This window comes from Cetorhinus maximus, chromosome 22, assembly GCF_964194155.1.
Source record: "Cetorhinus maximus chromosome 22, sCetMax3.hap1.1, whole genome shotgun sequence".
In the NCBI taxonomy this organism is placed as follows: domain Eukaryota; kingdom Metazoa; phylum Chordata; class Chondrichthyes; order Lamniformes; family Cetorhinidae; genus Cetorhinus; species Cetorhinus maximus.
In genome coordinates this window covers 65525412-65551872 of record NC_135900.1, presented here as the reverse complement: position 1 = coordinate 65551872, position 26461 = coordinate 65525412, and the positions used below count along the sequence as shown (strand labels likewise).

The 26461-nt window shown below is 43.0% G+C and overlaps 1 protein-coding gene across 5 annotated transcripts in view; it reads left to right on the top strand.

Moving 5' to 3' along the window:
- pphln1 (periphilin 1) overlaps window positions 1–24662 on the top strand; it is a 207829-nt gene extending 183167 nt beyond the window's left edge. For all 5 annotated transcript variants that reach the window (XM_078568452.1, XM_078568455.1, XM_078568456.1 and 2 more), the window contains one exon: window positions 24014–24662. In XM_078568452.1, the coding sequence (XP_078424578.1) occupies window positions 24014–24208 (195 nt within the window). In that variant the 3' untranslated portion in view covers window positions 24209–24662. The remainder of the gene's footprint in view (window positions 1–24013) is intronic.
- The last annotated feature ends 1799 nt before the right edge of the window (window positions 24663–26461 follow it).

Here is a 26461-nt window from a genome sequence, read left to right as displayed (position 1 = left end):
AATTTTAATGAAAATCTTTATTTCACTTATTATAAATCATTCATGAAACCTCATCCCGCCTGTGGATAAGGTTTCATGCAAAATGCGAAGGCTGCCTGGGCTCTTCGCCACCAACCTTTAGGTTGGATGGGCAGCTATGTTAAGTGGTTTAATTAGTTTTTAAATGGCTTTAATAGGCCGACTCCAGTGCGCGCCTGCCGAACTGAAAATTGGAATGATGTGCAGTGACGTCGGGACACACGTCATTTTGTGCGTCGGCGAGCAGGCCCAGCCCCCGCTTGCCGAGCCGAAGATTCTGACCCTAGATAGAATGTCAATTTAAAGAGGGTAGCGTGGTGCACTAGGGTTTATCACAAATGAGTAGTATACTGGTGGTCTGGGGCTCTAAAGCTCTGATCTGTTGTTATAATAGTCCCAGTGCTCCTGAAACAGATGGCAGCAAGTTTTTGTGGAAACGTGTTTGGAGAAAAAGTACTTTTTCAATGCTGCTGTGTATATTTTCTTTTTAGAGCAAACTGAATTCTTGAACTCAGTAATTAACTGATAATTGTGCAGTCATTATCCCTTAAAGTCAATTATAATTTACTGATGTGATGCTATATTTATCTCTCTTTGTCTGGAAATTTTGAAGGTGGCATTTTTCATTATAAAATTCTAAAGCACTTGTCCGATTAATCAAGTATGGCACGTTTAATGGATTATCATTTCTACTAATGGTATTGATTTCTGACATCTTTTCAAGCTTAGGTTTTTTTAAATACCCCTGTGGATAAAGATGTATGTACTTAATTATCTTTTCTTCCGAGGCTCTCTTTTTAACAAATAACCTGTTTTCTTTCCCTGAGATATGTACAATTCAAAATGGGTATATTTCATTCAAAATGGTTGTCCAAAGTTGAGATAGTTTTTAAAAATGTTATTATACGTCACTCTAAATAATGCACTGCAGCCATATGCAGGTCAGACTGAGAAAGGGAGGCAAGCTTCCTTCCCTGTAGAACATTACTGAACTCGCTAGGTTTTCATATTATTATGGCGATTTTTTCATTTTTCATATCTTAGAAATGACCAGATTTATTTTCAGTTTCACAATTTACCATTTCACAACAGAGTTATAGTTAAAGAAGAACAAAAAGCTAATTCAAGATATTTGGCTAACAGAAACACAAAATGAGCCAGGAGAATTAAGACATCTGTGAAAAACCGGTAGGCACATAGGAAGAAAGAGCCAGAAAAACATACAAATGAAAAGAGACATATTTACTGCACAACAGTCCCAGAGGCTGGAATTTAACCCTTCCCCCAACCACCCTCTTTGCCCCCATCAGGAGCAGGCTGGCAGGTGGCGGGGGGTTGGGTGGGGGGCAATGTGGGGGGAACTGGTAGAATCAGGTGGGATTGCAAGGTCACTGTCACCTAACTACCTCTGCTTGTATTCTACCAGCGATGGGTTAGATGTCGGGTGGCCCACCCACCATTAGGCCAATAGCTACTGAAGGGCCTCTTCCTGCCACTGTTGGTACTTTACCAGCAACAGGAGTACCCGCGCCACATGGCAAAGCCACCAGGTATTGGCAGCCTCCTTGCAGGTTCGAGTGGGATGGAGTCCCTACTGATCGGGCACCCTATGCCCCACGAAGGACACTCCCCCACATCAGAAAAGGGCCCCTATTTAAAAGAGCTCCTCCATTGCAGGGTTCTCACAAAGGAGAAAGCAACCTGAAGGATAGATGGGCAACAGGGGAAGGCTCTTTGCTGAGCCTCTGGAGGTTTTGCTGCAGGTGACAAAGGCTCAAAGAGAAGTATTATTTTTGCAAACCAGATGGGTGGCTGTAAGTGGAAATGAAGTGAACAACAGGAATGTGATGCCTCAGGCCTGGATTCAGTAATGGAGAGGTTCAATGACCTCTCTCAGGCAGGAAAGATGAGTGGCATCCCACATAGAGATGTCAACCCACACACTTTGAATTCCCTGGAATTCTCCTGCATGGTCCATTTCAGACCAAAATACCTTGCAGCTCTGTTCATTCCTCCCTATCAAAGAGTCTACCACTGCACAGATGCAGGGGGGGCAGTCTTTGACAGAATTCTCACAGACTCCAAACCCAGAGGAAATCTGCCACAGTCGTTTGTGTCAGCCATGGTTCAGTTGGTTGTGGATTCAAGTCCCACTGTAGACTTGAGCACAAGAATCAATGCTGATGACACTCCAGTGCTACGCTGTTGGAGATGCCATCTTTCAGATGAGGTGTTAAACTGAGGCCCCATCTGCCTTCTCGGCTGGCTGTAAAAGATCCAACGGCACTATTTCAAAGAAGAACAGGGGAATTACCCCAGTACCCAGGCCAATATTTATCCTTCATCACAAAAACTGATTACCTGGTTACTATCACAGTTTGTGGGAGCTTGCTGTATGCAAATTGGCTGCCTACACTACGACAGTGACTATGCTTCAAGAGTACTTCATTGGCTATGATGATTTTTGGGATGTTAGCGGTTGTGAAAGGTGTTATATAAATGCAAATTTTTTTTTCACAATTGTGAAGAGTAGGAGCAGCAGCTCTGCTGAAGCCACAGGGGTAGCACCACGTAGAAGTAATAGAAAACAGAAGAGGAAGCCTGTTTGAGTGGCTGCAGGCACCCTGGCGGTATCAGATGACCCCTCACAAGAACACAAGGGGCAGAATCTTGCCCTTGTCAGGTGGGGCGGTCGGGAAGCCGGCCGTCACCCGCGATTGAGGCCCGAAGGCGATTTCACACTGGCGAACCAATTAAGGCCCACCCAGCGTGAAACGCGAGCGGCAGCACTCAGTGCTGCCTGTGCAGGCGGGGGTGGGGGAGTGCGAGTGGGGCAGGTGTGACCTTCGTGCATGCGCACGAGTGCGCGCTTCATAATCTCCCTGAGGCACAGAGCTACCTCAGGGAGATGAAGCATTTTCAAAAAAACATAAATAAATAATGTAATAAAACATGTCCCCTTATGTGACTCTGTCACATGAGCAGGGACATGTTATTAATTAAATTTTTAAAAATTTATTTGCTTTCGGAAACCTCACAGCGCCAGTGGATGAGGTTTCTAAAAAGTGCAAAGGCCGCTTGGCCTTTTCACCTGCCTGCCAACCATAAGGTTGGACAGGTAGCAAAAAATTTAATTTAATAACCTTGTTAATGGCCTTAATAGGCCTTGTAATTGTTTGCAGGTGCGCTGCCAAATGAAATATCGCGCGGCTGCGCATTGGTATCAGAATGCCCACCCTCTATTGTAGAGAACTCCAAAGATTTACAATGCTTTGAGTGAAGTAATTTCTCTGCATCTCAACCCCAAATGCTTGACCCCTAACCTTGAGACTCTGTTTTTGATTCCCCGACCAGCGGAAACGATCTCTCAGCGAACAACCTGCCAAGCCCCTTCAGAATCTTGTATGTTTCAATGAGATCGCTTCTCATTCTCCTAAACTCCAGAGAATATAGGTGCAATTTACTCAGCCTCTCATCATAGGACAGCCCCCTCATCTCAGGGACCAGTTTAGTGAACCTTCACTGTACTGCGTGCAATGCAAGTATGTCCTTTCTTAAATGTGGAAACCAAAACTGCACACAGTACTTCAGATGTGGTCTCATCAAAACCCTGTACAATTGTAGCAGGACTTCTTTATTCCTGTACTCCAATCCCCTTTTAATAAAGGCCAAAATGCCATTTACCTTTCTAATTGCTTGCTGTACTTGCATGCTAACTTTCTGCGTTCTTTACAAGAGCACACCCTTTACACTTCCTTATCTTATACTCCAACTGCCATCTTGTTGCCCACTTACTTAACCTGTCTAAATTTTTTTGCAGCCTTTCCATGTCCTCCCCATAGATTACCTTTCTACCTAGCTTTGTATCATCAGCAAACATAGATACGTTTACTCGCTGTCTCTTCATCTAGGCCATTAATATAGATTGTAAATAGCTGAGGCCCCAGCACTGACTCTTGCAGCCCTCCACTATTCACTACCTGCCAACTTGAAAATGCTCCATTTATGCCTACTCTCTGCTTCCAGCCTTTTAACCAATCCATTGTCCATGCTAACATATTGCCCCAACTCCATGAGCCCTACTAACCTTTTCCACCTTGTCGAATGTCTTTTGGAAATCTAGATATACTACATCTACTAGTTCCCCTTTATCGACTCTACTAGTTACATTCTCAAAAAATCCCTTAATAAATTTGTCAAACTGGATTTCCCTTTAGTAAAACCATTTGACTTGTTCTAGTCATACAATGTATTGCTAAGACTCGCTTAATAACAGATTCCAGCATTTTCCCAATGACTGATATTAAGCCTGTAGTTCATTGTTTTCTCTCTCCTTTCTCGAAAAGCAGTGTAACATTTGCCAACTTCCAGTCTGTTGGGACTTTTCCTGAACCTAAAGAATTTTGGAAAAACATAGCTAATGTATCCACTATTTCTGCTACTATCTCTTTTAGAACCTAAGGGTGCATCAGGTCCCGGGAAATTTTTGGATTTTAGTCCCTTAAGCTTCTTCAATACTTTTTCTCTGATATTAATTTCCACTCTCTTTTTAGCCCCTAGCTTACTGTCAGTTTCTGATATGAAACTTGTGGCTTCTACTGTGAAGTCAGACCTAAAATATTTGTTCAATGCCTCTACCCATTTCCTCATTCCCCATGATAATTTCTCCTGCCTCTGCTTCTAAGAGACTAATGTTTACTTTAGCTATTCTTTTCCTTTTATATACTTATAAAAGCTCTTCTAATCTGTTTTTATGATTCTGGGCAGTTTATCTCGGGTCTATTTATCAACTTTTTGGTGGCTCTTTGCTAGTTTCTAAAAGACTCCCAATCCTCAGACTTGCTATTATTTTTTGCAAGATTGGAAGCCGCCTCTTTCAACCTAATGCTATCCTTAACTTCCTGAGTGAGCCACGCACGGGTCTTACTTGCTGAATTTTTGTTTTTCAATGGAATCTACTTTTGTTCAACATTTTGAATTGTTTCTTTAAATGCCTCCCACTGTTCATTACCATACCTTTTAGTCTATATACTCAATTAACCGTAGCAGTTCTCCTCTCATACCTATGTAATTGGCTTTAAATTTAAGATTCTTGGTTGTGATTGGAGTATGTCACTTTCAAACTGTCATCGTGCTACTGCTGTTCCTCCTCTGAAGATGCAGAACAATCATCACCTTCCTCCTCCTGCAGCTCCATTCCTTTCTGTAGTGCAATGGTGTGCTTGGGACACCCAAGAAGGCTGCCCTAAGATCTAGCCTAAATTAAATCATCAGGCATCCAATGCCTTGTGCTGTGCTCATGTGGCTATTGTTGTAGCTTTCCTCTTCATTTGTGGTTAGATTCCCAACCGGTGTCATCAGCCATGTCCAAAGGTTAGCTAGCCCTTGTCTCCACTGACACTTCGGAGGTGTGAAAATCTGTGAGAGATGTGATTGGTGCATTACAAAGGTATCATCGCAGCTTCCAAGATATCTTGCACAGACATGAATGAAAACCTCCCGATAGCCATAGACCAGCTGAACACTGACAGAATGAAAATCCTTTCAATTGAGAAATACTACTGGTGTATCTGAAGGAGTCTTGATTGTTACTTGTGTACAGCCTATGACTTTCTATACTAGTAGGAATCCAGCTACTGCAGCAAATGCAAGAGTCCTCTTGTTCTATCTGGCCTCATCAGCAACAAAGTGGACATAGTAGTGGCCTTGGCAAATATGGCATCGGTCACCTAGGAGATACACTTGTGCACTGCATGTTATGAGATGCTGCAGATGTCACCAGCAGATCGCTGCAGGGAGCTGGAAGTAAATAAATTCGGGACTCTGGTGACCATAATGGCCTCTCGTGGTGCATGCCCACCTGGCCCACTTGGAAGGAGGTCTTGTTCTAGGAGGCTACAGATGTCAACAATGATCCACTGTGAAAGTTTGAGCCTCCTGACGCACTGCTGCATTTAGGGAAGCCAGCTCCTGTTGCTCCTGAGAATGCTGGTGCTGCTGCTCTTCTTCAGAGGCCTAATATAGAGCTATGTGAGCTGTCCCATGTTGTCAGGACAGCTGACAGCAGGGAAATGCAGATCAGGGTGAGTAAAGTTTGAGGTAGCAAAAAAGTTGGAAATGACGTGTAAAGCAGTGAAAGCACATCCTTGGAACAAAGCTTGTGAGCAAAATACTTTCACCTAAGCAAGAAAGCAACTGCTGTTATTTGAAGGCTTTCCAGTGTTCTAGCACAGCCGATGGTAAATGCTGAGTTGTTGAAATCCCAGAGGGAAACTTAAAACAAGTTATGGCAGTTGTTTTACAATTTGTATAAATTTTGAAATGTGTGCCTTGAATTCAGTAGTAATAAGACCACCAAGTCTTATAGGTTTTTACAAAACTAGATTAAACATTTATTAACAAGAAAAACGGTTTTAAACACATTGATCTACAAACTACTACAATGATAACTTCTAAATCCCCTACTTACTCTAACTCCCAGTTACTCTTTCATTAAGGCAACAGTAAAAAACACAGCTTTTAAAAGACCCAGGCAAGGTGACACACAAAACCCTGGACCAGTCGAATTCAAAGTGAGTTTTCTTAGCTTCAGTTCTTTTAAGACGGCAGCTTGAGGCATAGATGCTGAAGGCTTTGTTAGATCATAAAAATGTCTACCCTTACACACAACCTTTGCTTCTTTATACATATTTTCCCCTTTGAATGCAAATTCCCATTGTTTCACTATGTCTTTGGGTTTTATCTTTCTCTGATAATAAAAATCCGTCATAGCACTAAGTTTTACCAGTAATCTTTGGGAAAAATAAACACACTGGGCACAGAGGTGCTCGGCAAGGGCAGTCGGGAAGCTGACTGGCGCCCACGATAGGCTCCGCACTGCAATTTCACACCGGTGGGCCAATTAATGCCCGCCCAGTATGGAGCATGAGCAGCTGTGCCCACGTTGCCTGTGCGAGCAGGGGGAGGAGGGCGAGCAGGCCTAGTGCAATCTTTGCGCATGCACGTGAAAGAGCTCTTCAATCTCCGAGGAACAGAGCTGTCTCAGGGAGATGAAGTGCTGTTTTTAAAAAAAAAATAAAGGAAATAAAATTGTCATAAAACATGTCCCCTCATGTGACTCTGTCGCATGAGCTGGGACATGTTTTTAATTCAAAAGTAAAATTTTTATTTGATGTTTATTTGCTTTAGGAAACCTCACCTCTCCTGTGGATGAGTTTCCTAAAAAATGTAAAGGCCACTTGGCCTTTTCACCTGCCCGCCAACTGTTAGGTTAGACGGGCCATGTAAGTTTGAATTTAATTAGCTTCTTAATGGGCTTAATAGGCCTTTTAATTGTCAGTGGGCATGCAGCCGACTCCAACTCCGAACGAAATATTGCGAGACTGCACAATGACATCATGACACTTGCCCGACATCATTGCGGGTCGTTTTACACTCGGGCATGTCGGGCGCACGCCCGCATGCCGAGTGTAATATTCTGCCTACTGGTTCTGAACTTCACCTGGCCAGGTGACACATTTCACCCCTCCTTAGAAAACAGCCGAGCCTGGTTTATTTAAACATGCAAATGTCCTTTTATACCTCACACTCTAAACTTCCTCCATGTTTACATCAAAACCTTCAGACCAGCTGCTTTTAATCCAATTAAGCCTCACATACAGACACAGATACTACTATTTTACAATAAATTCCAATAACATTATGAGAATTATATCTTCCTGACATCCTCCTCCTTATTAAAAAATGAACCATCACAATTTAAAAAGACGGCTTCATTTTTATTAACCCTTATACTATCTCCTAATTATGCTATTACATTACCAGATTTATTTATTAGCATAACAATATTTATACCGATCCTTCATATCATCAAAAATCATTTCAGTTCAGTGTCTAGGTTTTAAATGTCCAATTTTCCCTTTAAGCTTCAAATTCTTAATAATGCATCTGCAATCACATTTTCTCGTCCCATTACATGTATAATCTGTAGATTAAATGTTGCAGTAACAAACTCCATCTGAATAGCCTTGCACTTCTGTCTCAAAATTTGTCCAGAAACTTTAAAGGATTGTGGTCTGTATAAACAATTGTTTCTGACAAATTGTTTGCAACATAAATCTCAAAATGCTGCAGTGCTAACACCAAATCCAAAGTCTCCTTTTCGATCGTTGAATATCTTCCCTGTTATGCATTCAACTTCCCTGAAAAATATCCTAGCGGTTTTTCAATTCCAGTGTCATCTTCTTGTAACAGTACAGTCCCAATGCTTAAATTAATCACTTACATCAACAGCCAACTTAAATTGCTTGACGTAATTGGGCACTGCGAAAACTGATGTCGTAGTTAATACAGTTTTCAAATTGTCAAATCCCTTCTGACACTGCTGTGTCCATTGAAATTTCTCGTTCTTTTTTAATAATTCAGTCAGTGGAGCAACCGCACTGTTAAAATTTGGTACAAGCGTCCGATAAAACCCACTCATGCCCAGAAATCTCAAAACTTCTCATTTTGTTGCAAGCACGGGGAAATTCACGATAGCCTTGACTTTCACATCTCTCGGAGTCACCTGACCATGTCCAATGGTATGGCCCAGATACGTAACTTGTGCTTTTGCAAATTCACTTTTAGCCACGTTCATCACCAATTAACTTTTTTTAATCGAGTAAATAATTCTTCCAGATGTAAATGCTCCTCCCACGCCTGACCGAAAACTATCAAATCGTCTATGTAAAAAGCACAATTGCTCAGACCTGCAATTACTTTGTTTGTCAGTCTTTGAAATGTTGCAGGTGCATTTTTTATACCAAATGGCATGACTTTAAACTGATATAGTCCGTCTGGCATCACAAAAGCTGATATCTTCTTTGCTCTCTCCGATGACAGTACTTGCCAAAATCTTTTTAGCCAGTCAATCTTTGTGATAAATTTTGATTGTCCCACTTTCTCAATATAACCTTCCAACTGTGGTATGGGATACGAATCCACTTTTGTCACCACATTCACCTTTCGATAGTCCACACACACAGTCTTTGCGTTCCATCTGGTTTTGGTGCCAGAACAATGGGTGAACTCTAGTTACTGCAACTAGACTCAATATCATTTTCAGCATGAATTCAATTTATTTCTGTACTTGTGACAACTTTGCCGGATTTAATCTATAAGAATGTTGCCTTAGCAAAGATGAAACTTCTACAGACACATCATGTATAACCAAATTTGTCCTTCCCCGCTTATTTCCCAAGTATCTTTGTGTGACCACAATAGCTTTTCCAAATCACTTTGACACTTGCCTGGAAGGTAACTCAATATTACATGTAAATTTTCAAGTACCCCTCATTATCCAATTTGATTAGAGGAAAATCAATTTCAGAGTCCTGCATTTCTACTTCTTTCTTCTTATCTACCACCACTAATTCCTGCATTTGGTCCTCTTCCCTGTCAAAGTACTTTTTAAGCATGTTTACATGACACACCCTCTGTTTCTTTTTTCTATCTGGAGTATTTATTGAATAATTTACTTTGCTCAGTTTATTTTCAATCCTGTAAGGCCCACTAAACCTTGCCTTTAACAAGTCACCCAGTACTGGTAACAGAACTAGCATTTTTTCCCCAGCAACAAAACTACGAGCTGTAGCTTTCCTGTGTGCCTTCACTTTCATCACTTGCTGTGATATCTTTAAATGTTTCCTAGCTAACTCACATGCTCTGTCCAAATTTTCTCTGAAGCTTGATACATAATCCAGGAGAGTAGTTTCTGAATTGTGATGCACCAATTTCTCACGAATCAATTTCAGTGGTCTCCATATCTCATGACCGTAGACTAGTTTGAAAGAACTAAATCCAGTCAATGCATTAGGAGCATCCCTCGCTTACCTTGCCTGTGCGTTGGATGCAGCAACAGGGCAGCATTCGATCCCCACCCACCCTACCCTTAATAGTCGCCTCCGAGGCAGGCCAGCACTTGCCCCTGGACACCCTCTCCCATCAGGAGTTGCCTCTGAGGCTAGCCAGCACTTGCCCCCGGACCTCCCCACCCCTCAGCAGTCACCTGCGGGGCCAGGTATCAGTCTCTCCCACCCCTGAGGCCTGTAAACACTGGCAAGCCGTGAAGAACGCTGCTGCTCAGTCACCTTAGTTCCCCCAAAGCGAAGGCTGCCAAGTGCACGTCACCTGGGTGCTGTTGTGAAACACGTTGGTGTGCTTTCCCGCTGACGTGGCAGGGTTCCAAGAGCCTGGCGGGTTGGCCTTTTAATTATATGCTAACGTATTACAATTAGCTCCCCACCGACCGATGGCAGGAAACTTGGCCTGCCGTTGACGGGCTGAACGGTCACGCCGTCGTGAAGTGGGTGCCGCCATATTTTTCGCGCATGCCACCTATCACGCCCACTGCCAGCAGACTCGGAAAATTCCGCCCAATATCTCTAAACATTTCTGCAGCCTGCTCCTCCGAATTCTCTTTGGTAAATTGTGAACACATTCCCACTTCTTTACCTATCATTGATTCTCCCTGTTTTACCTGTCCACAAACCACTGGTTTTTCCTGTGCCTGAACCTCAGAACCCACAGTACTTTTACTCCCTGAACTTTTCTTCATCCCTATAATTCCAACAGATTTTCCCTGCAATTTCCAGCACAGATTTTGTACGTCCAACTTTATTATAATGAAAACACCTCAATTTTCGAATGTCACTTCTACCCTCAGCACTTTCCCTTTATTCTGAGAGAAAACTTCCTGTGCATTTCCACCTACTCCTTCTCTTCCCTGACTACCCACCTTCCTTTCACCTTCCCACTTTCTATACTTTTCTGATTTAAATGAGTGACGAATAAAAGGACTCAAAGGCCAGAATTTTCCCATTAGCGTGCGGGGGCAGGCCCCACACGCCCCCGCATAAAATGACGCGCGGTGACATCGAGCGAGCATCTCAACGTCACGATGTGCCATCGTGATATTTCATCAGTTGGATGCACGTTGATCTCCAATGCATGCCCACCATTAATGGGCCCCTTGAGGCACCAATCGACAGCAATTTTTCGGTGCCCGTGCAAACTTCGGGTTGGCACACGGGTGCAACGGACAGGCGGGTAGGACACATTTGTATAAACCTCATCCACGAGTGGGATAAGAGAGCTCAGTGAGGTCATAAGTGTGCTCTGTCAAATATTGTTTTTACAAAGTTACTGATGCTTACCTGTGTGATCTGCAAAACTTCAAAATGCATACCAGCTGCTTGGTCTGGACTCTCAACCTTCAGATCAGCACTCTGCAGTGAGGAATCTTTTTTGGGCCTGCAGGTTTCAGGAAGCCTTCCCTTAGCCTGGGAATGGGATCTGAACTCTCCACTGGAGGCACCTCCTCTGAGGAGGAAGGGAGGGCTAGAAGGAGGAGGAGGCCAGGAGTGCACATTCAGCCTCCAGGGAAGCCACCTTTGGGAGGGCAGGCTCTGGCACAAGGGGCTGCAGGGCGGAAGGGGCCGCAGAAGATGCCATTATCCTGCTGCCAGGGTATACAGGCGGCGAAGTGCAAAATCTGCCTGGATAAGAACATTAACTAAGGGCCTTGTTAATCAAGCTGAATGTCCCACCAATCACTCATAACATTTTTGGAAACCATCCACCTGCGGAAGAAAAGTGGCACCATCAGCCATGGTTACATGTCTGAATTTAATATTGCAACCAAAGGAACTTAAGAAAACAAAATGACAAAGGTGTTCAACATCACACCAACTCATAAAGACCTCACTGCGGGCCAACACAAAAGCACCAGTGATAAACCCGTGGTGTGCCTAAGATGCCTCATGTTTACATTTTCGGGTGCTACGTCTTGGTGCTGACCCCTTGCTAGGAGTGGCATCTGAGACAGCCTACTCACTCTGCTGTCCCGTTGGCCTCAATGACCTTGGCGGGCATCCTCTGGCCTGTGGAGCCTGTGCTGGCCCCGCCTGGGAGGGAGCGGCCAGATGCCATGGCTGGCATCTCCCCAGTCATCACCACTTTACTGGATGCTACGATCACTGGCAGAGGGGCGGAGGAGCTGCTGCCCTCATCTGGAGCGCCCTGAGAGGAGCCCGCAGAGATGACAGGCAGCTGCTGCACTGATGTGAGGTCGCTTCAGACCTCCCTGCTCACTGTGGATGGATGGGCACCGAGCTGGGAAACTTGGTGCCCAGACCATCTTCCACATTGGCAATGACCAGCTGAGGTCAATGCCGATGTGAGGGTTTGCTGGTCCGAGCGCCTCTCCACGAGAGTCTCCACTCTCTCCATGGAGGATGCATGGCGCTCGGACATGAGGCTCATTGCTTCGGCGATAGTCCACGTAGACTCCTCCACCACGGACACCAAGCCAAGCATAGCCTCAGGTATCTCCACCAGATGCTCCCGCACACCCGGCCGCTTTTGCTGCGTCGCAGACGACTCCAGAGGCACATCATCAAGCACCAACTGAGCATATGCCTGGTCCCCTGCAGTCCTCCAACCGCTGGCGCCATGGGTACTCTGTGTCTGCCAGCTCCTCCATTGACTGTGAAATGCCCTCACCGCTGTGCCCCGGGATACTAGGCGATGTTCTAATTCCCACCAAGGTGCTAGTATCTGCGCTGGTGCCTGCCTGACAGAGATGGTGTGACGCTGGTGAGCCTGTGATTTCAGGGCTGTCAGATGTGAGAGGAGGCCTCTGTTGCACCTCCTCCTGGCCCTGCTCCGCTGATGCTGAGAGGAAGAACAAGGACATTGTTAACGTTAACATGGAGACAATGTCAATGTGCACCCCTGTCCCTCGGATCATTATGCACTCATCCTTCCCTAAGCAATGGTCAAGCCATGTTGCAAACTTCAATCACTGAACATTCAGCACTGTCATGGCTGTTGGGAGAACAATGGTGACCTCACTGCTGGGCAAACATACGCCTGTGGCACCCCAGCCTCACTGACACCAGTGGACCTGGACACATGGTGCCCCTCCAAATCTATGACCTCCTGCTCGAAGCGGCTGAGAATCGCCAACTGTGCCAGTCCTCACCCGCTCGGCTGCGTTATGTGCATTCTTCTCCTGAAAAGGAGAGAAGAGGTACTTGTACCTGGACTCTCTTCGCACACGACCCACCCCAATCAGAGTGGGACATTGCAGGGCTCCAGTGCCTCCTCACCCTGAACACACACAAAGATGCTAGGCCTGTCCCCCCCACCACCCCCGCCCCCGCCCCCATGGCCAAATGCTGCCTACATCATATTAGGCACCACACGGTCTAACCTTCCATAGCAAGGAGGCGCAAGCACTTGGAGTGCAGAGGACAGCAGATCAATTGGTGCCACGCCACCTTGAAGCTCCCGCCCCAGCATGTCATCACCTTGACTTTGACATGTCCTGGAGTTCCAGCACAGCGCTTAGGTGCAGCTCCTCCAGTTTGCCCCCCAAAACAATCATGTGGGTCACAGTGTATCACATGCTGCAGGTGCAGAACCCATCTCTTCACCACCCTCTCAGGGTACCCTTGGCATGGGCAATATCTGCTGGCCCACCCAGTGAAGGCCACACACTGTCAATGATTCAATGCAGACTTGGCGGTGATGGGTAGGGCGCCAGGGGGAAAGCTTACCTGATGCCAACATGGTACACGCCCTTCCTGAGCGCAACAGATCGTTGAAGCGCTTGTGACACTGAATCCAGGTGCGCTGCACCATGTCGCAAGAGCTCACTACCTCCATCACCTCCTCCAGGCACACTTGGTCATGTGGGGAGGCCTCCTCCCATCCTGGGGTATGAGGACCTCCCGCCATGCTGCCACCTCCTCGAGGAGGGCAGCAAGGCAATCATCAGAAAAACAAGGGGCGCTCTGGGGAGCCCTTCCGCTGGCCATGATTTGCAGCCTTTGAAAGGCTGTAGCAGCTTTTTAAAACAGGCCACCAGATCGCCATTGGACCCGGTGGTCATTGCAGTTCTGCCACTGCCTGATTACGGGCGGCGATTGGGTCCATGCTCACTCCCGCACCGCCTGCCTGAAAATTCTGCCCATAATCATCAGCTATCTCTGCTACTTGTTTTACCGTTTCAATCCTCTTTTCCTCTACATGAGTTTCTTGCTACCAAAGGAATTGAATCTTTAAATTCTTCCAAAAGAATTACCTCTGTAAGAGCTGCATATGTTGTCTCTATCTTTAATGCCCATATCCAGCAGCCAAAATTACTTTGTTTTACTCTTTCAAACTCAATATAATTTTGCCCAGGCTCTTTTCTCATATTCCTAAATATCTGCCTGTATGCCTCAGGAACCAACTCATATGCACTCAAAATAGCCTTTTTTTAACCACATCATAGCTCACCGACATTTCTTCTGACATAAACCTCACGTGCTCTACCCACCAACCTGGATTGTAACAACTATGTCCAATTTTCCTGTGGCCATGTCATCTGTTTAGCTATCTTCTCAAATGAAATAAAGAATGCTTCCACATTTCTTTCCTCAAACTTTGGAAGAGCTTGTACAAATTTAATCATCTCCCCACTAGGTCCTGATCTGGAAATAAGTCCTTACTCACCGACTGGCATCTCTTTTTTATCTGCTTGCATTTTAAGCTGGAACTCTTTCTCTCTTTCTCTTTTCTCCTTTTCTAACTTCACCATTTCTAATTCCCTTTCTTGTTTTCTTTCTCTCTTCTGCCTTTCTGCCTGCTCCCTTTGAAATACTCTTCCTTTTTCTTCTGCCTCTAATTCCAGTTTTTTCATTTCTAATTCTTTTTCCTTTTCGTTTGTCTCCAATTCAAGTTTTCTCAGTTCCTTTGCTTGTTCAAATTCAAGCCTCTTCATTTTTAACAAAAGCCTCACTACTTCCAGCTGTGACTCACTAGTGTCAGGTATGACTTCCAACTTTAATGCTGTGCTCTACCTTCAATTATATCTGCTTTCTTCTCCCCTGTAGATAACCCCAATTGTAATTTATCCGCCAGTTCCATTAACCTAACTTTAGTTACCTTTTGTAAATCAGCCAAAGTTGTAACTTAATCTCCCAGACAAGTCTGAGCAACTGCCAAAGCCATATTGCAATCCCACCACTTAAAAAAAAAACACACTAACTCCTGAATTCAAAGTGCTTCTCGTACTCATAACCTTAAGATTCACCAACTCCAAACCAATCAAGGAATTTCAAATATATCCTGCAAAGAACCCCCAACTATATTATGGCACAGCTGATGGTAAATGCTGAATTGTTCAAATCCCAGAGGGAAACTTGAAACAACTGCCACAACCTGTTTTTCAATTTGTATAAATTTCAAGATGCATGCCTTGAATTCAGTAGTAATAAGACCACCAAGTCTTATAGGTTTCTACAAAACTAGCTTAAACATTTGTTAACAAAAATGATTTCAAACACATACATATATCTGCAAATTACTACTATGATAACTTCTAAACCCCCTACTTAATCTGACTCCCAGTTACACTTTCGTTAAGGCAACAGTAAAACACACAACTTTTAAAAGACCCAGGCAAGGTGTCACACAAAACCCTGGACCAGTCGAATTCAAAGTGAGTTTTCTTAACTTCAGTTCTTTTAAGACAGCAGCTTGAGGCATAGATGCTGAAGGCTTTTCACACTTGTTAGATCTATCCTTACACACAGCTTTTGCTCCTTTATACATATTTTCCCCTTTGAATGCAAATTCCCATTGTTTCATTATGTCTTTGGACTTTATCTTTCTGATAAAAGCAATCTCTCATAGCACTAAGTTTTACCAGTAATCTTTGGGAAAAATAAACACACTGTTTCTAAGCTTCACCTGGCTAGGTGATCCCTCCTTTGATAACAATCTAGTCTGATTTATTTAAAAATGCAGATGTCCTCTTACACCTTAGATTCCAAACTTCCCCCATGTTTACCATGTTTGCATCAAAGCCTACAGACCAGCTGCCTGTAATCTAATTAAGCCTCACATACAGGCACAGATACCACTATTTTACAATAAATTCCAATAACATAATGAGAATTATTATAACTTCCTGATACCAGCCTGTCAGTTTCACAGAGCCATCAACTCCTGTTCTGCTCTTGACTTGTTGATCCTCGTAAGTTTCACACAGCTTGGAAAACTCATGCTGGCTGTTAAAACCAGAATGCTGGATTAAATATTCAATTAATTGCCTGTTAACATATTTAGAGATCAAACCTGCTATCCCCATAGCACCCTCGCCTTTGAATCAGAGGGTTGTGGGTTCATGTCCCACTCCCGGAAACCAAGAACTGTGATTGTACTCGAAAAGAGTTGCAATCTGTGACTGTTGATAACTCGAAAGAGTATCCCCACAGAGAGAGGTGTCAGCTGTGGCTCAGTTCATAGCACCCTCGCCTTTGAATCAGAGTGTTGTGGGTTCATGTCCCACTCCCGGAATCCAAGAACTGTGATTGTACTCGAAAAGAGTTGCAATCTGTGACTGTTGATAACTCGAAAGAGTATCCCCACAGAGACCTGCTATCCCCTTTGAGGATTTTCCATGCACCACCAATGTGAGTAGAATCACTTGGCAACATAATAGCATTTCTAGCTGACGTAAGCCTCCCGGCAGCATTGCCATATTTCCCCCCCTTCCCTCCCCACTACTTAATGTTAAAATTCTGTCCATGGTGTCTGAGTCATACAGTGAGAAAATGAATGGAAAGCAAGTAGACAGGAGGGTGAGGGAGAGTTAGAGAATCGCAGGCAAACAAATTTTATTTTTATTTTTGTCCTTGAGCAACCTCACAAAAAGTTAACCAGTTGATAACCTTTTCATATTCAATACTGTTGTTGCCTCGGTACACAGCAACTTATATTTCTATAGCGCCAATAGCATAATAAAATGTCCCAAGGCACTTCATAAGAGCATTATCGAACAAAATATGACATCAGGCCACATAAGGAGATATTGGGCAAGATTTTTCATTGCTTGAGAGGGCAGTTTCAGAGCCGGGTGGTCATGAAAGCAGCCCCTAACCACCACCCCCTCCCCAAAGTTGGCATGCCAGTTTCCTGAAGCGAGACCAGTATATGCAGATTTTGGAAAGGCACTATGGGAGTCGGAAGAGGCAACCTGCATGTTTAAGTGACAGATTTGAATAGACGTTTTAAGGGTTGGGTTCGACCCACCGTCAGATCCACAACATGAAAGAAGAGGTGGTGACATAGTAGGAAGCATTTTGAAATGTCAGGACAGAGGCACGGGGAAACATTGAAGGTGGAAGGATGAGAGCCCTCATTCACAGGGGCTAATGACAAGGACTTTTTTGTGGGGGAAGAGCTGGGGTTGTGGAGGCAAGGGGTATAGGGGGGTTGTTCAGGAAGACGCCGCAGTCCAATGCCCATGAAGGAAGTACATCAGAGGAAACGGGATTAGGCTTCTCTAACCTTGGTCCAATCAGTGAAGAGGAGCAGCAATTGCTAGTGCAGAGGCAGACCCCAGTGCAGCTGTGGTGCAGGGATGAAGAAGGAAGGGCAGAAGGGCTCCAGAGTTTGAACCTAACACAAGCTTCGTCAGCACATGCCATCACTGTGCTTCCCCTGTGGCTGTGGATGAGGTGGAGAAAGGCTGCTCACTTGTGCCTGTCTGAGCCTGAGATGCCTGTGGTGGCCATCCTTGTTATACAGTTACTGTGCTATCAATGCTGTGAGAACAGCTTCAGTTCACAGGGCATGACTCCACAGATGTTTCACCCATCAGAGAAGCCAGGCGGGAATGGATGATGATGATGACAGAGCCCCGTGGCTCATCCCCATCTATCATCCCCTCAGCCCTTTCATGACCTCCTGATCACTGGAGGGTGCAGCTGGCATCTAATCCATGTTTCCCTGCACCATTTGCACCACAAATTGATCCATGCTGCTGCATCCAGCATGCACCCTGTGTATCTCAGTGCGCTGCTCCTGCAACCACTCTGATTGATAGCATGCATGGCTCTCCAAGAGGTTGGCCACTCTCACAAGGAGCTCACATGCTCAGAGCATGCTCAAAGCATGTGAGGACCTATTGAGCTGCGAGTATCTGCGCCGGCGGAGGGGTGCACTAGTAAAGTTTGACAATATAAGCTCTGAAGTATCTTCCTCCTCTGTGTCTTCCTTCTCTGAGTCCTCAGGAACTTGTTGAGAGTGGAGTCCTGCTCCTCTGCAGCTGGCATATGGGAGACATTCGAGAAGGTGGTGATGAGTAATCATACAGTCAACAGATGCTTCTTCAGCTTAAAATAATGAGATGACAGCTTGTGCATTGACAGCTGGTTGAACAGGGAGCATTGTCATGCATCCCCTGAACCTGGAGATATTGAGATGTCTTCACCCTATCTGCAGTGGACTCCCACTCTGTCCCCAGTGTCCCCGAGGCTGGACATTCTGGCCATGTCAAGGACCTGGTCCTTGAAACATATTAGTACAGCAAGCTTTGGCAGTCCATCTTCCAGGCATGACCTCTCATTCTCCTGAGTGTTCAACTCCCTTTTAGCTGCAAGATGAAGAACAATGCCATTCAGACAATGCCTCCCTCTCTCGCTATTTGCAGTTTCTCATTCGCATACAATATTGCAGACTGAACTTAAGCCTCCTGATCAGTGGCACTAGGGTTCTGTCTTATGCTTATAGGTCAGAAAGACACCAGAGCACACTGCTCTCCCACAGTGAGATCACCTTTATTGCACCATCAGGATGACCCCCTCTTCTGCACTCTGGTGACCGCTGACTGGGAAGCATACCTCTGGGTATCTTGTCATCAACAACAACAACTTATATTTATATTGCCAGACCCAAGAGGAAAGAAAGATTGATTTGCATTTGTATATTGTTTTTCATGACCACTGGGTGTCTCAAAGCACTTTGCAGCCAATGAAGGATTTGAAGTGCAATCACTGTTGTAATGCAGGAACCGTGGTAGCCAATTTGTGTGCAGCAAACAGCCCAAACAGCAATGTGATGATGATCAGATTTTTTTGTGTGTGATGTTGATTGAAGGATAAATATTGGCCTGGATGCTGGGAATAATTCCCCTGTTCTTCTTCGAAATAGTGCCATATGATCTTTTACAGTGCCCAAGGAAACAGATGGGGTCGCAGTTTAATGTCTCATCTGAAAGACAACACTTCAGATTGTGCAGTTCTCCCTCAGTACAGCACTGGAGTGTCAGCCTTGACCTTTGTGACTGGAGTAAGGCTTGAACCCAGAACTGAGACACTCAGGGACCAAAGTGCTATCAATTGAGCTATAGCTGACAGTAAAGGTCGTTGAAAAGTTTTCTGCACTGCACCTAGTTTAGCCTTACCACTCCTCTACTGCTAACCTCATGTGTCACCTATAGCGATGCCCTCTTGGTGAGTATGGCAGGCCTTCTGTTGCTGCTGGCAGGGAAGAGAATGTTCCTGCATGCACTCACCACCTCCAGCAGGACCTCTGGCAAGTCATCCGAAAAATGGAAGGCTGGAAAAGGCATCGTCCCTGGCCCTCTGCCTCAGGCCAAGTTTCCATTTTCTGGACAAATGGCAGCCTTGGCAATGGCTGCCACCTGCCCTTTTAAAATGTGCACACTACTTCCACCTCTTCCCGCTTCTGCAGCCACTAATTGGGCAGCAAATGCAGCTCTTGGCCAATTAAGCAATTTACACATCAAAATAGAGTTGCTTACACGTTTCTACGTTGATATGTACTTAGGACCCATCGTGACATTAGGGTTCTAACCTGGGAATTGGAATCCCACCCATTAGGTTAGATGGCCAAAGGTTTGATTCAAAGAGGTAGGTTTCAAGGAGTGTCTTAAAAGGAGGCAAGCAAGGTGGGTAGATGGAGAAGTGTAGGGAGGGTATTCCAGAGCTTAGGGCTAAGCAGCTGAAGACTTGGCCATTAATGGTGGAGCAGCTATAATTGGGAATACACTAGATACCAGAATTAAAAGAGCTCAGACATCTTGGAAGGTTGTGAGACTGGAGAGGTTACAGAGATAGGGAGGGGCAAGGCTATGGAGGGATTTGACAACAAGGATAATTTTAAAATCAAGACACTGCTTGACCAGGAACCAATGCAGGTCAATGAGCACAGGGGTAATAGGTGAAGGTGACCTGGCACAAGTTAGGACACGGACAGCAGAGCGTTAAGTTTATAAAGGTAGTGTGTGGGAAGCAGGCCAGGAGTGCATTGGAATAGTCAAGTCTAGAGGTAACGAAGGCATGAATGAGGGTTTCAGCAACAGATGAAGTCAGGATGAAATTGCGCAACATTATGGAGTTGGAAATAGGCAATCTTGAATGCACAAATATTAGGTCAGAATCTCATCTCGGGATCAAATGTGACATCAAGGTTGTGAACACTAAATCTCAAGACTGTTGCTAGGGAGAGGATTGGAGTCATCAGCTCTGGAATGGCGTTGTTGCGGGGACCGAAAACAATGGCTTCAATCTCCCCAATATATTTAATTGGAGGAAATTTCTGCTCATCCAGTGCTGGATGTCAGATAAGCGACCTAATAATTTAGCAACAGTTGAAGAATTGAGAGTTGGTGGTGAGGTAGAGCTGAGTGTCGCCAGTGTACATGTGAAACTAACACTACTTTCAGATGATTTCACCAAAGGGCAGCATGTAGATGAGGAAATAGGACAGGGCCAAAGATAGATCTTTGCAGGACACCGGAGGTAACGGTGCTGATCCTTCACACTAGAGTTTCACTTTTTGTAGGATTGTTAATGTGCTTGAAAAACACGCGTTGTGCTTTTAGTATATAGTTTCTTCAAATTAATAATGAAGGACTCAGCATGTCCTTATGGGTAGAAAGCCATGCCCAACAAATCTGGTGGAGTTTCTTTGAATAAATAAGGAACATGGTTGACAAAAGCAACCCAGTAGACATATATTTAGTTTTTTGAAAAAGCTTTTGACATGGTGTCATACAAGAGGGTTGGAAGGCACATAATGAAATTGGATGTCATTAGTTCAGTCTTTGATATCCTGAAGTTAGAAATTTTCTGGTCCTCGAGGTTGAACACATTGAGATTTTTACCTTGGAGCATTTAATTTCTCAGTTTAAACATCTATTTTTATTTACTGTTCATATGTAATTTGCTGCTAAAGCCACCTTTCAATAAAAGTAATTTTTAATGGTGAAAACAAGTACTGATTTGGCTAAGGAATCAAGCGACACCATCGCAATCTTAGCACTCTTTACTTCATCTTACTAAAATATGTGCAATTTTTAAATGTTAAGCTGTTGAAATATCCTTGAGTCCTGATTTTTACCCAGGATTTTAAAATGATCTGCTGGAAGTTTATAAAAACTGAATTTTTAAAAATCCAATTTACAACCACAACTGCTTTAGTACCATTTAAAGACAGCTGAAAACTTGCCATTAACTGAACTAATTTAAATTTGATACTCTTTTAGAAATAATTGTTGGGGTGCTTAGCAGTATCGGAAGAAGCCTTAAATAAAATGATGTTATGTAGCAGCATGCCAGCTACAGTGGCAGATCAAACTGTGGGGTTTGTTGTTCTGCTTATATTTTAGCTGTTGATCTGATAGGCCACAGTACAAATTGAGTTAATAAAGCATGTATGGATTGGAAGAAAAAATAATCTGTAATAATAGAAATATTACATCATCCAGAACACAAAAAGCAGTGGTGATGGACTCAGTCCTTTATGATCAGTAGAAACAATTTGAGCTCTTTCCTTTAGAGTGAATGCTAAAGGAAGAGTTGCTTGTAAAGTAAATAATAATGCCTACTGTTCTTTGGGTGGTAACCAATAAGCAACACTCTAACCCAGTTAAGATTTATTTTAAGAAAGTTTGACAAGAGAATTAAGGCTTGAAACAGCATTGACATTGTTAATTTATTTAACCTCTTATTAAAGAAAAAGCATCGCACTGCTTTGCGAGAATGCTATTTCTTTCATAGCCTAGTTAACACTTTCATTTACAAATATGTTATATATTTTATTCTAATCAAGTAAGGAACTGCACTACAATTCTTCTGTGCTTACTTTTTACTGAGCCTATACAGTGTTATTTGTTTCTCAGGAAACAAGAAGTTCATGTTTTGAAGCCAAAGCATAAAGTTAGCATTAGCAGTGGCAGACAGACATAGACCACACAACAATTCTTGTATTGCTCACTAGGGAAAACTGAAATTAAGGGTGATGTTTAAAAGTGAAGCCATTTATGAATTTAGTTTGTGCAATATGTGTGGTCTAAGATAGTGTTTTCCTGCTTAGTAATTCATATGTAATATTACCTGTGGAGTTATAACTTGCAAAAATATTATTAATAAAACTATATGTTTATTCTACCCAATAAACTAGTTAAGTTAGCCTGATCATTTACTTTGGTGTAGCCTTGGGCTCAATATCTGAGATCACTTCACCTTTCCCTATCACCTAGAGTGAGCCTTTATCTGGGCAACATCTAGGTAATTTGTAGTAAGTCCAGGAATTGAACAGAAAACCTTGGTTACTGTACTTAATTTAATGGTTATATCATAGACCCTCTCGTGATCTTAACTGAAGGCAGTAGAGTAAACATTTCTTTAGACTGCGCCATGAGATATAAAATACTAAAGATTTATTAACCAGCAAACTATAAATTCAGTGGTTATAGGCTTAACTATTCATACTTAGAATATGCAATATAAGTCACACTGCATTAAACAGCAATGTAAAATGTGTTTGTCTAAATGTGTCTGAAGCATAACCTTATGTGGAAATATTTGCTAATAATGCATGTTTGCTGTTTAGTGTTTTTATATTCCTCTAATGACTTCAGATGACTACTTCACTTGAAGAAAACAGGACAAAAAGTACTTCTTGAAAGATGTAATTTGTTTGTCATTCAATTATATCGTAGTCAATGATCTTTTAATTAGAAATAAAACCTTTTAATACTTTATATAAGAAATTTAAAGCTAAATGGTATCGCCTTGGGCAACAAGCATACAGAAACCCAGTCAAGATTCGATAATTTAATTATAAACTCCGTCTATCTCTAATATTTCAGATGCAACCAACAATAACTACTTAACTTTAATAGTGCCTTTAATGTAACAGTGTGAGTGAGACAAAGAGATTTGAAAAACAATGGCCAGGATTTTTCAGTCTGCGTGCGGGGGTGGGCCCGACACGCCGGCGCATAAAATGACACGATGTTTCTTTTGGCAGGCGTGCACCAGAGTCAGCTGTGTGCCCACCAATAACTGATAACCTATTAAGGCCATTAACGAATTAATTAGTGTCATTGTTTACGCTGCCCATCCAACCTTAAGGTTGGCGGGCAGGTGAAAAGGCCTAGCTGCCTTCATGTTTTTTAGGAAACCTCATCTACGAGTGGGATGAGATTTCCTAAAGCTTTTCTGAATTAAATTTTAAAAATTTCTGAAATAATAAAAACATGTCCCATTTCATGTGACACAGTCACGTAAGGGGACATGTTTAATTAAATTTTCAATCCATTTATTTATTTATTTCAGAAGTGCTTCAATCTTCCCGAGGGAGCTCCATGCCTCAGGGAGATTGAAGCGCTCTTTCACGCGTACGCGCGAAAGAGCGCTGGCCCCATCTCTCCCTCCTCCCTGCCCACACAGGTAGCACTGTGCGCTACCACTCGTGTCTTATGCTGGACGGGCGTAAAATGGCAGCGTAGAGCCGATCATGGGTGGCGGTCGGCTCTGCGACCACCCACCCACTCCCGCCAAGCCAGCCCGACACGGGAAAAATTCAGGCCAATCTGTATCTTGTACTTTTCACAACTAGAACTTTAAATTTTAAAGCGCATTATAATCTTAAAGAAACATTCATATGCATCTGCCTTCTTTGAGATACACATTTACCATGTAAAGTGCAATGTTTTGATTTGAGTACTGTATAAAATTGCATAATTATATGATATTTTTTGTGAAGGCTGAGACTATTCCAAAAGTTATTCAATTAAATCATGTTGCACTGAAATACTAGAATCAGGTTTTTTATTCTTAACTTAAAACAGCTTCACTTTGTCTTTCAGGTGTATAGACAAGACTGTGAAACCTTTGGCATGGTTGTTCAGATGCTCATTGATAAAGACCCATCATTGGAAAATACGATACAGTTTTCACTGAGAGAAAATTTGCGTGAAATAGGAGAACGTTGCATTGAAGAACTGAGAAAGTTCATCACCCATTATGATTCTGCTCCTGGAGAGCACACGCAAAACCTATAAGTCCACAGTTTGCGTCCATGATAAACTGCATTTGTTCCCAAGCCCATTTTATAGCAACTGTAACCATTAGTTTACATGTCCGTTGTTCTGAATTTAGCAACAGCAGTGAAGTGACTTTGTCTATTGTTTAAGTATATTTAAATTTATAGTCTAAGTTGGAAGTGCAAAATATATGTTTAATATGTATGATGGGCAATAAAGTAAGTCTATATTGACCTCAATAGTATAATCCATACATAATGGTATTCGTAATCGGGAGTGTATTTCTGAGATCAATATGGGTTGAATTCTTAAAAAGTGTTTCTTAGTGTAAATGAACCATGTAGAATATTTCCAATGGAAAAACTTAAGGGAATATCCTAGGCTCAGGATCTACAGTAGTCTCTTATTTAACTGCTTGTGAGAAGTTCACCACCAACCCAGTTGGAAAAATAAAGTTTGAGAGAATATGGTGGCTGACATCTTATGTGCTATTTCTGTGGATAGGTACTGAAAAGTTAAAAGGAGAAAAAAGTGATACTGTGGGTCCCCTGATGGCTCACTGAGCAATATGCGCTACCCACTGTGGTTGTGAGCTGTACAGAACAAGAGGAATCTTTGATTTGCGATCTGTATTGAATTGGCTGGAACAACATTGGAGGGACTTTGTTTGGCCTTGGTACCTTGAGCTGCAAAGGGACAAACCTGGATTCTTACTTTTGACTATATTCGTTCTTGCCAGAAAATGCATGTGATGATGCCAAATGCAGCAAAATCAGATTTAACAAGGATGCCCTCTACTGCCAAATGATCTGTGACACTCACTCTCTGGGGAGAATGGACACTTGGGATAGAAGCGTGAGAGCTCTTGGTGTACATAGGTAGATATGCAGCAGTCAGTACTAAAAAGGAGAGAAAAATTCCTGATGTTAAGGCTATTATGGGGCTGAATTCTAGAGTATTCCTTTAAGTGAACTCTATTTTTATACTTGAAACTACGCTATTCTCAAAGATTTATTAATTTTTCGAGTTCACTTACTCTTATCAATTTGAATAAACAGTTTATATGGTATTGGCCACATAATACCATATAAGCTGTCTGTTAAAAGGAGAACTTTGTTATACAGAATAACCTACTTCTGTGTTGTGGAGAAATCCAACTTGAAACCCAGAAGACCAACTATAGCATTCGAAACTACATTTATCTAAGCTTACAATTTTCCAATTTCATCATCACTGTTACCTATTAGATTTCTGCACTGAGAGGCTTTTTATTTGTAATTAAAGTATTGGAATTTTGTATAGATTAAAAATTGTTCAAAACAGGATTCTGCTTTCACTATTGAAGTGAGAGAGGGATTATTGTGGTAGCATAGATCAAACTTGATGCACCCAATGATGAAAGGAGGCATGTGAGGAAATATATGAAAGTTTTAATACTCAGACTTAGGTCATTGTTAGGGTTAGGACCACAACACTCTAGTAATATATTGACTTTTTTTCTTTTCATGTGCTGTAGGGTATAAAGCATTATGATTTTTAGAAATATATCCAAGAGGTTTAGGGAGTGCTGGGGTGTTCAAATCATCCTGTCACCTGTAGAATTTATGTTGAAATCCCGTTTGAATATTGGAATGAAAGTATCCTTATTGTGATCTGTAGGGGTCCTATATAAAATAAATTTGCTCAGCCACAACACAGTTCTTAGTGTATGGTGTCCACCGCACAATACTGACTATAACATGGTACAAAGTGACCATTCCACTCCGATTAGAGGAGTAGCTGGTATGAAAAATAGGCATCTCCTTCTAAGATTGGGCTAATAATAGATTCTTAGAGCAGAAGAGCTGTTACCCGTCATCTGTTTCCATTTTATGCTAGTCCTTATGTTGGAGCCATTGAAGGAGATATTGAACAGAAACTATGGAATATGGTTTGCTTTGCATGCAGCATTAAGAAGATCCTTTTAATCAATTGGGTAGGTTTATAATGTATTTTTTCTTTAATGTTAGCACATATTCCTAAGTGTCTAACTGAGAGAGAACAGGATAAAGGAGTAATAGAGTCACCTTAGAGGATTATTTTAAGTGCTTTGTGTTATTCATTCATTCAAGTGTGCTCTGCCTGAAGGCATGCCCTTGACTCATTGTTTGCTGATGCTTCATCCTGAGCTGTTTCTTGGCTTTTCTTTTTGTCAGTGGTGGTTTGCCATTGCCCTCCACTCAATGGCCTGAATTTTTCCCTCAGCGTACGCTCGCGATCAGCGGGCTTGGA